At 36.5% G+C, this 12,828-nt stretch overlaps 1 protein-coding gene across 1 annotated transcript in view; it reads left to right on the forward strand.

Annotated features, from left to right (window-relative positions):
- The window catches only part of FAP (fibroblast activation protein alpha), a 73,847-nt gene that overhangs the window by 32,831 nt on the left and 28,188 nt on the right, over positions 1-12,828 (forward strand). The window contains exons 12-16 of the mRNA XM_061135031.1: positions 1,689-1,733; positions 7,926-8,030; positions 8,129-8,199; positions 10,713-10,766; positions 12,532-12,656. Coding sequence (XP_060991014.1) covers positions 1,689-1,733; positions 7,926-8,030; positions 8,129-8,199; positions 10,713-10,766; positions 12,532-12,656 — 400 coding nt within the window. The remainder of the gene's footprint in view (positions 1-1,688; positions 1,734-7,925; positions 8,031-8,128; positions 8,200-10,712; positions 10,767-12,531; positions 12,657-12,828) is intronic.

Consider the following 12,828-nt stretch of genomic DNA (forward strand, 5'->3'; position numbering starts at 1 on the left):
TTTTCTAGAAATCTTATTATTCTCCAAGTTAATGCATTTGCAAGATAGGCTATCTGCTGTAACAATAACAACAGTAAAACCCTTCCAAAAGTTCAGCGGGTTAATACAATAGGCTTGCACATTCATGTAACAATCTAGTAGTGAGTCCGGGTAAGTGGGAAACAGTGAGGGTGAGGGATGGGTGCTCTGCTCCACAGGGTCATTCAGGAACCCAGTTTGATAACATCTCTACTGTCTTCATCCAGTAACTTCTAAGGATACTCCAAGGTTATTCAAACCTGGTCATCAACATCTAGCTATGGAGTGAAAATAGAATGGAGGATATGTATGAAAGGGTTTTATAGGTTTGATATAGAAGTAGCACAAGTTACTTTTGCTCAAAAGCTATGGGTTAGAACTTACACATGACCACATCCAGGTGGATGGGGGCCTGGGAAATGTAGCCTACCTCAAGTCCTAGCAAAACCAGGAAATAAATGATTGCTAATTATCCCAGTCTCTATCCCAACACTGTGTTACTCTCCTAGGTGATTTTTATCTAATACAGGAAAGTTTCAATTACCACTTGCCCCACAAATTCATTCTGAGGATTTGAACTTTTGTGTATCTCTGGCTACATCTGCTCTACTCCACCATCACTACCACTACCTAGATATGGGTCTTCAGCATCTTTTTTCCAAACATTACAATGTCGTTATTTAGTCACTAAGTCATGTCTGAATTTTTTTGCGATTCCAAAGACTGTAACCCGCCAGGCTCATCTGTCCATAGGATTCTCCAGGCAAGAACACTGGAGCGGGTTGCCATTTCCTTCTCCAGGGGATCTTACTGACCCAGGGATCAAATCTACATCTCCTGCATTGCAGGCAGATTTTTTACTGCTGAGCCTCCAGGGAAGCCTCCCACTATGTTACCCACTTCTTATCTATTCTCTGTATCATATTCACAATTATATTTTTCAAATTGTGATTTGAAAACTTTCAAAGGATTTATCATCCACAGGAAAAATCCAAATTTCCTGGTTGTGGCATAAAGTTTTCTCCAAGATTTTGCTGATGCCCCTACATTCTCCCTTATTTTCTAATTCTTTCCCACAGCCAGCCCCCACTCAGCCATACTAAGCCACCTGTGGTTTTCTAAGCTAGCCTCATCTCTATGCTATTTATTCCATCTAGAATATTTTTCATTTAACTGTTTATAAAATTTATTCATTTTTAGGCTTATTATTTGTTCAATAAAGGATTTATTGTACTATCCTCAACTACATACCAAAAATAAGATTCAGTGCAAATTTTAAGATTTCTAGGTACTTTATAAGATTGAGAAAAGAAAAAAAAATTAACCTAAACTCCACTGGGAAATACCTTTTTACCTACATGACAACAGTTTGGTTTGTGGTAGGTCTCCACAGATATTTTCTTAATTCCAGTCACTGACTTATGGAAAATTTAACCAGAATTATGAATGATTTGCAATAAGATGCAGCTCTCAGATCATCCGTATGTAGGCAATAGTGATGTTGTATAATATCTTGAATATAGTCATCTTCAACTCAAGTGTGTAGTTGGTTGACTAACAGTAGTTCACTCTGACCAGGCAGCTTAACTTGTTCAAATGTCCAGATTATATTTAGGAAAAACTGTCCTCTTAATACTATGTTTCATTTGATCTTTTTTTTTTTCTCTTAGACTCAGGAGCATATAGAAGAAAGCAGAACTGGATGGGCTGGTGGAGTATGATTGCTATCTTTTCCTTATCTTTTAATGAAATTCTCAGCTATTAAAGGACTATTTGAAATGTATCCAAACTGGCATTTTATAGAAAAATAACAAGGTAAAAAACACAACGGTAGTGATCCCTTCAGCAATTTTGTGCCAGACAATTTTAATGTCCATATCTAGAATTCTATTGAGAATCAATCATATACCTCATGTCTGTTCTTAACTTTTTCAACCAATTCTTTGATATGTATAATTAATATTGCTTCTTTAAAAATGTAATAAATATCATTTTTCAAAAGGGAACACAATCCCTGAATTGCTTAAAATAATCTTGATAACTTTTAGCCATTTGAATCCAGGGAAAATAATTACATTTGGTATCCTTGGTTTAGAGACAACCTACTTCTCAATATATTTTGTATAAATAAATGAGTAGATTAATTTCATACATACCCATACTTATTCTAGTTTTTAGGTAAAGTGGTATCAGTTAGGGGAGTGTATGTTTTGTTACAGTTTGTAATCATATATATCTGGATTATTTTGGATAGATTTGTTCAATGATTTATAAGGATTTTTGTGTAAAACTAAATCATGTTTTAGGAAAACATCAATTGTATCTTATATCTTATATGAAGAATACAAACTAAGACAAATAATAAGCGAATATTGTATGGATGCTACCATTTACCACAAATATGTGGTTGAATTCAACTAACATTTGGGTACAAAAAAGAAAAGCTACTTCTGAGATTTGGACACATGCAAAGAAAAAAGAAACTCTTAACTAGTTTAATACATTAACCCAAGACAAGGGACAATAAAGAAGTCAAAAGTAAATTCTGAGATCATAAGTCTTGCAAAATTTAAATTAAGATGGAGAGTGAAGTAAACATCTTCAGGTATTGAAAATTATTTTTTGTATACTTTCCTGGACCCAGTAATTTTAGCTTACTTATATTTACTTTCTATCTTCAGTTAAAGGTACTTCAGTTCTATTCAATAACTAGAGAATTTTGTTGTGTTAGTCGCTCAGTCTTGTCCGACTTGTTGCAACCCCGTGGACTGTAGCCCATCAGGCTCCTCTGTCCATGGACTTCTCCAGGCAAGAATACTGGAGTGGAGACATTTCCTTCTCCAGGGGATCCTCCTGACCCAGGAATTGAACCCCAGTCTCCCACATTGCAGGCAGATTCTTACTGTCTGTGCCACCAGGGAAGCCCCTAAATAGAGAATAGTTATTACTTCATTTTTTTATGCAAGTAAATGTACATGGGTGCAGGCTAAGTCGCTTCAGTTAAGTCCAACTCTTTGTGACCCTATGGACTGTAGCCCACCAGGCTCCTCTGCCCATGGAATTTTACAGGCAAGAATGCTGGAGTGGGTTGCCCTGCCCTCCTCCAGGGGATCCTTCCAACCCAGGGATCAAATCAGCATCTCTTATGTCTTCTGCATTGGCAGGCAAGTTCTTTACCACTAGCACCACCTAACAAGGTAACAAGGATAAGTGTGTAATTCAGGGGAAAAGAAAAAGAAAATCCTATTTTATTTCACTGTTTAACATTGTATAAGTAACAGGAAAAAAGGGAAGAAGTCAGTGAAAGAACAGGATTTTCTAAATTTTTTGGATTCTAGGTCAACCAGAAGCTTGCCTTCCAGAAAGATAATTCCTAGATCAGCATTTGAAAACTTGAGAAAAGGGAAAAATTTAATTTACGAGTTCACTGTCATTATAGAGATTTCCTGTAAAGAATGAGAGAAGAAAGAATACTTGAAAATGTCTTTAGTTGTGTTCTCCATGATATTGATTTATCTAGTTTCTATAAAGTAATATGAATGATGTGATTTTACAAATAGATAAACCATGATACGCAACCAAGATAAGCAATCTTATCAAAGATGTGATCTTAGGAATCCATACACATTTATTCTGAAAATACTGGAACCATTCAGAACACTCTGAAATACTTTAAAATACATCTTTTGAAATCTGTTTATAAGCATGTTGAGGACAATTGTATCTTGGAAATTTTTATAGTCTGTATAGCACCAATCTTGTAATCCCAGCAAACAATAGCTGAATGAATTAATGAATTGCCTTCTAAAGTTTTAGAACATTGTTTTAAATACCCTTAGTAAAAGCATATACATGCCCTTTGAGGGAGAATGAGGTCTCTACATTAAATCAAAATCATGCGAAAATAAATCTAGTGGATAAATGAAATATGTATCTGCAAAATATGATTTTACACTAGATCATTATAGTATTTATAGCTTTAGAATTCTTTTGGGAAAAATTAGTTTTCCTGTGTACTAATCTCAATCCCTCCAAATGTATCCAATAGTCATTAATTTTCTGAATATTTAAAGAATTGCAGAAAATTTTTTGAAGTGACAGTTTTCAAGAGTAAGTTCACACTTCCCCAAGGCAACTATTTTCAAGGGGGCCATTCATTAGATTTTATAAGTCCTGACAAACCTTTTGGAGTCGTGACTTTATATAGTCAAAACTCATATGTCATAATGTGCTGCATAGCTTCCTTTGACCCATAATCAAACCAGTGGCTTAATAACATTACCCAGAAATAACCTAGAAGTATTTGTCTTTCGGACATCTGTTCAAATAATATTTATGAGGGTTTTAGATAAAGTGTATAGGCTAGTCATATTAATATAAATTTAAAGAGCAATTTTAGACCAGTTTTTCCTTTAATATTTGTCCAAGAGGTTTAAAATGAAAAAGGCCTTCAGAGATCACCTATGGACTAGAAAAGAGACTAAATGGCAGTTAACCTATTAATTCAGGCAGAGAACTAGCAAATACTTCCTTGAGAACTTTGTCACTTCCTTTTCTTCTGCATGAGATATTGTGTCTTAATTTGGGGGAAATTCTCTAATTTCTTCTTTGGTATTTTATCAGAAAAATAACAACAAATTCACTTCAAATAATATTTTTTTTTTTTTGTCCTGTGGAGAGCAGACAAAATAAGAAGATTTTATCAAAGACTCTATTAATAGTATTTAATCACTAAAATGTGAAGAACAAATACTAAACACATAATGCTTAGACTACAAAGCCACATTTAAATCACTTAAAAATAATTAAGCCATACACCACTCACATTTGAGTGGTTGGTGAAATCCTATGTCTCAGATAAATGGATGCTCTACTTGATGCTTGGAAGTCTGTGCCTTTGACTAAATGTGGACTCAGTTTAGGCATCAGCCTTCCATAAGCAGGTTATTTACCATCTGTGGCAAAAAATTAACTGGTGTTAAATCATCTTACCTTCCACGAAAAATATTTTAAATGACTTTGTAAGTAGAGATGAGGAGTTTATCAGCACATCTAAGCATGATAAAGGGAGCTGTGAGGATGTCTTGTTAAACTGAGGACCACCTAGTGACATGTGGTTATCTAGGGCCCAGGCGTGACTTGCTGCCAGAGCACTTAACTCAGGATGCATTATGGATCTCACTCTGGCAGAGTGAATGCGGAAATATTTTACACTCTCTTTACCTCACCCAAGTTACCTGTTCATCTAAAGCATCTGTCTTGGATGTGTGCAATTAAAGGGGAGAAGATAACAGTCTTTGCCTAACAAAAATATTCTTCCTGTTTGCCTGATTCTAATATCTTGAAACATAATGTTCTGCCCTCTTACTTTCTATTTTCAATAAAAATGAAATTTCCTATTTTAATCTGGAACTAAACCGTTTTTAGAGTTCCTTAACTTGCTGCAGATGTAAAGAGAGTATTTTTTTCACTAAGGTTCCTTAGAGTATTTGTGACCCCAGTTCCGTTACAATGATTGAGACAATGTGGAGCCAATTTGTATCTTTCATCTTGATGGGGAGAGGGGGACACTGTAAAGTGTTTACTAATAAGGAATCACTTGGCTGAGAAGGTGAAGCCTCATTCTAAAATGAAAGAATGACTTTTCAGGCCACTACTAATGAAATTCCTTCCACAAAATTGCAAATCAGAATTTCCTATTCAGGGGCCTTCTGGCTTTCAATCTCACTGAGTCTGTACACAGAATCCTACCAGGACTGACTGGTCTTATGATTAGTGGACCTAATAAGAGGATCATGTAAGGAGACAGCAGTTTCTCATTATTCCATTTTTTATTTTATTAAAAACATCAATTTTATGACAAAGAGATAAGCACACCATATTAGTTTCCTAGGGTGTCTGTAAAAAATTACCACAAACTTGGCTTAAGACTACAAAAATTCATTCTTTCATCATTCTGGAGGCTGGAAGTCCAATGTAAAGGGGTTGGTGGGGCCATACTTAGATGTCTCCAGGGAAAAATCCTTTCTGACTTCTTCCAGCTTCTGGTCTCCTGGCAATCCTTGGACTTTCTTGGCTGGAGCTCCACCAGCTCCAACCCCTGATTTCATCTTCACATGACCTACTCCCCTGCGTCTCTTTGCAGCCTCATCTCTTCTCATGAGGACACCAGTCATTGGCTCTAGGGCCAACTTGGATCCACTATGATCACATCTCAGTTCTTAACCTCATTACACCTGTGAAAATGCTATTTTTCAAATAGGTCATTATCCTACTCTGTTTGAGCTGTTATAACAATGTATCCTACACTGAGTGGCTTATAAACAACAGAAAGTCATTTCTCACAGTTCTAGAGGCTGGAAGTCTGAGGTGAGGATGCCAGCATAGTCAGGTTCTGGTGAGAGCTCTCTTCTGTCAACTTGTTGTTGTATCCTCCATGGTGGAGAGCAGAGCAGCAGGAAGACACTCTGGTGATTCTCGTTAAGTGGGCTGATCCCATTCGTGGGAGCTGTACCCTTATGACCTCATCGAATCCTAGTTACCTCCCAAGGCCCCCACCTCTTGATACCAAATACCGTCTTAATAGGGGTTGAGTTTCAATATATGAATTTGGGGGAACAGAAACATTCAGTCCATAACAGTTATCTTCTGGGTTAGGTGGAAAAGAATTTGGGGGACACTAGTTAGACCCCACAGATACCACATCAAAAAGTTACACTTTAATATCATTCAATCATAATCATGACTTTTATTTAAAAACATCATGTCAAATTACACATAGGACCATCATTAAAAATACCTACAACTACTTCCCTTGTTCTCATTTTGCTGTAAAGTGTGTCCTGACAATGTGAGTGTCAGCAAGTTAGGTGTCTGTAGCTGAAAGATACTGGTAGTCTTTTGATTGTTGTTGCTTGGACAATTGTAAAGGATCTGAATGTTTTAACACTGTCATGCGGAGGCACTCCTGCTAAGAAATCTAGTTTGGAATAACTTGCAGGAATATCTACTCTGTATGATGTAGAATAGCTCTTTCCTCATGGAGCCCCTTCACCACATTACCATCCTTCCTCCACCCAATGACCAGGATAAAAAAGGAAGTCAACAAATGTACAATGAGTCTCTTTTTCTGATGGGAGAAACTACTAGCTTAAAATCTGATGTCAGGACATTTGCAGGACTTTAATTATCTGTACCTTTCAGGATGCTGAGTTATAACTTGCTCTGTTCAGGACACACTAGACCTGTGGCAGAAACTCCTCAGGTCCTTAAGCAGTTCCCTACAGGTGGTGAACATGGGCCCTGGGAAGAGGTCAGAGGTGAACAGTGATGTTTGGTCTGCTCCCTAAGCTCAAGGAGTACACCTTTCATTGTCTTATCATTGGTTGCATTTTTCTCTCAAGTCCAGAAGTCCCTTTCTGCCATTAAAAGCTGTGACTAGCAGTTCGTGATATTTTAATCTCTAAAATGCCTTTATTGCATCATCAGCATCAGGTGCTTGACATCAAACAAATCAAGAAATAAAAGAGGCTATCGACCTTCAGAAGAGTCACATTTTGGTCAAATATAACATTTTGAAGTTTGACTTGGTTAAACATCAACATTCATTTGTGAATTTTTTTAACTATGTCAAACCACGTAATCTCAGAATACAGAAATTCAAACTAAGCAATATGAACCCAAGGATATGTAGTAGCAATTATGCAGTAGTTGGAATGTATAAGTGTCTGTTAGAAGCACCAGAAAAGCTGTCCATTTGAAAGGATGGGATCTAGGGTGTGAGTGCCGGAAGGTAGGGGAGGCAAGACTTTCTGGTCCTGATAATTGTAACTACACATGGCTTTTAAAAAATCAATCATTTTAGTTTGGTTTGTCTCCTGAACATAACCTCTGTTCATTTCTTTCAGTTCTTTGTTTCAACACCAGTCTTCAGCCATGATACCATTTCATACTACAAAATATTTAGCGACAAGGATGGCTACAAACATATTCACTATATCAAAGACACTGTGGTATGTTCCTTCCAAGATTTATCTCCTGAAAGATCATTCACTTGAGGTTGCTCAAATAACGCTCAGCTTCACACAACATAATGTTTGTCTTTTTATAGGAAAATGCTATTCAAATTACAAGTGGCAAGTGGGAGGCCATAAATATATTCAGAGTAACACAGGATTCACTGTAAGTATTGCATGAAGCTTGATGCACCATTCAGGTTTTAATTGGCACTGATGGACGGATGAAATCTACAGCACCACTGCTTTCAGTTAAGAGCATTTTTATTACTTATTCTAAAATGTAGTTCAGACAGTTGTGGTTTCATTAAAATTACACATTCTTTAATAACTAGTCAACACAATTTCTTATTTTGGAAAGAACATTTAGTAGGTGGTTATTTCTCTTCTGATAGTTGGTATATAATTACATTAAAAGTATAAAAGTTTTAGAATAGTAACTGGTCCTAAAAGCAAATTTTCCGTCTAGCACTTGAAGCAGTAAGCTAGATTCAGAAGTCCATGAGGGCAGCCCCTTGATAAGAAACATTCTTGAAGTGATTCACTGTTGTATAAGTTTGAGAATGTTATCTGTAATAGCTATTATTTATTAAGTGATTGCTGTGTACCACATAATATAAAGTAGAAATGATAATCCCAGTTTTACAGATGAGAAAGCTGATACTTAGAAATTTAATTAACTTGGGCAAGGCTACATAGTTAGTGGTAGAACTAGGATTTAAACCTAAAATATATCAAATCTCAGATTCTTATTATTAACCTCAACATGGGGCTTCTTTCTTCTAGGTCTTTCCTTTTCAGTCCATCCTGTGCATTATCTAAATAAACCATCTTAAAATGAGCATTTTTGATTAAACACCTCTACTCAAGAATGTGTAGTTTTTTTCCCCCTTTACTTCTAATAAAGTCCAAATCTAGAGCACTCTCTTGTAACTACCCTGCCATTAGCTTGAATTCTAAGAGCAAGAGAAGAAGATAATTAATCCAGCTTCACTGGATGAAATTTTTTTAGAAACCTATTGCCAATCCATGGAATTCTGTGAACTGTCAGCAAAGGAGTTTAGCCATTACATGGAGCAGCCATTAAAACTGCCCGTGTAAGATGAGTGACAAGATAAAACCTAATGGGAGATTTCAGGAATAATATATTTAGGAGGTAGGGGAAACTGAAGGCAGGAAGACCCTGGTATGGTCATAATCTAGGCCTGAGGTGACAGAAGCCTGAACTAGAATAGTGGCAATGAAATGCAGACTCTGAGAGAGAACTATATCTCCTTTTTTTTTTGCATCTTTGGAACATGAGATAGTGACTGGAACAAAATAGTTAAATGAATGAGAGGACAGGTAGACAGACAGTGAAGAGAGACAGAGGCTGAAAAGGTAAGTCAGTGGCTGTGAGGGAAAAGGGAAGGGAAAGAGGGAATGTGGACTCTGTTCTAAGTGTTAGAGACAAAGACAATTGTGAAACTTTTGACATAACAACAAAAAAACTGTAGGAGGCAGATTGGAAAAATCTGAGTAGTTTATTCACAGGTAGTTTGAGATGATGTGGGAAAAGCAAGTATAGTGATGTTTGGAGTCATGTGAAGTCAGTAAAGACATTTAGAAGGATGCTGGTTTTGAAGGTAAAGTTAATAGTAGGAATCAGGTGTATTCTGTTGCCTTTTCCTTTTACTGGGGGTTTTCCCAGGTGTCTCAGTGGTAAAGAATCGACCTGCCAATTCAGAAGACACAAGTTCTATCCATGGGCTGGGAAAATCCCCTGGAAGAGAAAATAGCAACCCACTTCAGTATGCTCACCTAGAAAATCCCATGGACAGAGAGCCCGGCAGCTACAGTCCATGGGGTCCCAACGATTCAGACGCAATGAACATGTACGCTGGGGCCTTTTACTGGGAATAACAAGGTCATTATTTCAGTGAGGATATACAAGTACTTGGGTGAATTAAAAGTTCTGAGAATTAAAAATAAGAAACCAAACCTAAAACTTTTAACACTTTATTGTGCTCTTCCTAAAAATTAAATGTCAGTTATTTAGTTATATTCAGATGAACTCACAGAGGAGAAAATCATGCCCATTAAATTGGATTTCCCACTTTGTTAAGACAGGTTAGAACTGGGACCGAGATACTTAAGTAACAAGCATGCTCTCTTGTGACCTGTTTTGCTTCTGGGTAAATTAACATGCCCCTTTGTGTGGTATCCTTGGGTAGATGAGTTTCCTGATTTTTAAAAAAGTGATCTACTGTCAGTGCTTCTGTAAAATAAATTCTAAACGTGTTCAAAATCATAGACAAAATTAAATAGTATAGCACAAAGAAATCAGTAAACTGTTAATTATGGAAAGGAGAGAGGTGATATTAATCAAACATCTTAGCTTAACCAAAAAAGGGTACTCAACATAATTTAATATTTCTCCTATAATTTATAAATACATTTGTGCAAATATATTTTATATATGTATAAGTCAGAGTATACATATGCATATGTATATGCATTTTATGCATATACATAAAAAGCAGAAGTATGAACAGCAGCAATTTGTGTACATAAATGCCAATTAATTGCTTTATTCCATTAAAGTTGGACTATATTGTTTACTATATTAATACTATATTAACAATTCTATCACCATTTAGCCATCAATAATTATCTGATAACTTCTGAATATATTTTCAGGTTTTATTCTAGCAATGAATTTGAAGGCTACCCTGGAAGAAGAAATATCTATAGGTAATTTATGTCAATTCACTCTAATATTTTTATATGTTGAAATTTGAATAAAAATCAATCAGAGTTCTCAGAATACATAAAATATTTTTTAAAGGCTGAAATGTAATAGAATTAATTTATGAATTAAAATATTCAGAGAATGTGTATATCACTATAAGAATATATGCCCCCTAACATACCAGCTAACCAAATGTTTTCAAAAAGAAAAATTAAGAAATTTTAATACTGATATAAACATGGCATTAAACATTTTAACTAAATTTAGAGGTAATTGAGAAAATTCATGTAACACACATTTATCAAGTTACTACTGTATACCATGCATTGTGTTTATTCCTGTAATGTGTGATTTCTTTTAACATGACTTGCTTTGAGACTATTATGATTAGAAGGAATTCATCTCTCTTCATATATTAGTGTTTTAGTTTATGGCCCCCTTGGTGATTGGAATGGTGCCCTTAACAGTCCCTTCTGGATGTGGAAGTGAAAACAATAGCTTCCATGGGTTAGTGGTCTGCTATAGGCCTTGCACATTTTTATCTGCTTTATATATGTAATTTCATTTAATCACAACAACAACTCTATGCAGTCAATGATGTTGTTGGGCCAGGATTTATACCTGGGTATGCTGAACTTGACCCCTTATTGTTAACTGCCTACCTAATGTTTTCCAAGATCACACCAAAATATAAATGTGAATACTACTAACTGCACTGAGAAAATAAATTTTTCCTTCTGCTGCATTCCTCTGTTCCCTTCTGGATCATAGCTTTTCATATGTTGAGAAGAATCCCCTTCTGATGATAGCAATGACTCTGATCACCCTCTACTATGCTCAAGGCAAAGTCAGGGGCAGCAGTAGAAGGAACACTGCAGTGGCCACAGGTAAACTTACCAGCCACATCAAGACTCCACCTCTGGTTGCATCCTGACATAAAACCACCTGGTTCTCCCCAAATGAGACTCTGAGGGTTTGGGGTAAGGTCTGGGAAGTTGTATGTTAAAGTCAATTACCCAGAGAGTTGGCCCAGCGTGGTAGGTACAGGTTGGCTTGTTAAGGCCCTTTGGAGGGGGCATTTCCGAGAAGAGGTTCCAGGAACCCAGGTTTCCTGCCAAATAAAATGAAAGGCATGAGATCTACTGAGAACCATGTTTGTTTGGCTTTTTTCCCAAATGGCCTATTGCTAATTTCCCCTTCTAGATATATGATAAGGACAAGAGACCCCTTTCTTGGTGATACTGTCAAATCTTTATTGTCTGTTTTGCCATGGGAGCACACATTATAGGAAGTAATTGAGAAAATTCATGTAATACACATTCATTAAGTTAGTACTGTATACCAGGCATTGTATTTATTCCTATAATGTGTGATTTCTTTTAACATGACTTGCTTTGAGCAGATGGGAGAGAGATGGTACATGGGACGTGAAAGAACTATGCATTCTCAACCACTTTGTAAAGTAAGAGATTGATAGCTATGAGAAGTGACTACCTCGCTCCCATTTGAGGTGCTAGATATTTTTCCCACCGCCAGAAAACCGCCGAGGGCTTCTCCCTCAACGTCTGTGCCTATTCAGGCAAAGATGGATTGAAGATCAGATAAAGCAAAATACTGTGATTCTCCCTTACTTTAAATGATATTGGCAACAGAAAAATAGTGAGCTTGATGTTAGTATGTAAATCAGTCATTTTGCACAGAGTAGTACATTTTGATAAATACAATCTCAAAATTTCAGCTTTTAGTTTTATTTTCATTTCCCTCTAGAATTAGCATTGGAAGCCATTCTCCAAGCAAGAAGTGCATTACTTGCCATCTAAGGAAACAAAGGTGCCAATATTACACAGCAAGTTTCAGCGACTATGCCAAGTACTACGCACTCGTCTGCTACGGTAGGTAACGGACCCAACACACGCTCTACCCTTCTCTGCCCCTTTCCTTGTCCTCGTCACCATTATCTGATCAGTCCTTAGCTACAGGTTATCGAGCACCTGTTATATGTGAGGACCTTATCTGCCTTATCTTATCTAATGCTTACGGGAAAAAAATGTAAGGAGGATAGGA

Source organism: Dama dama, chromosome 33 (assembly GCF_033118175.1).
Source record: "Dama dama isolate Ldn47 chromosome 33, ASM3311817v1, whole genome shotgun sequence".
NCBI classification, from domain to species: Eukaryota; Metazoa; Chordata; class Mammalia; order Artiodactyla; family Cervidae; genus Dama; species Dama dama.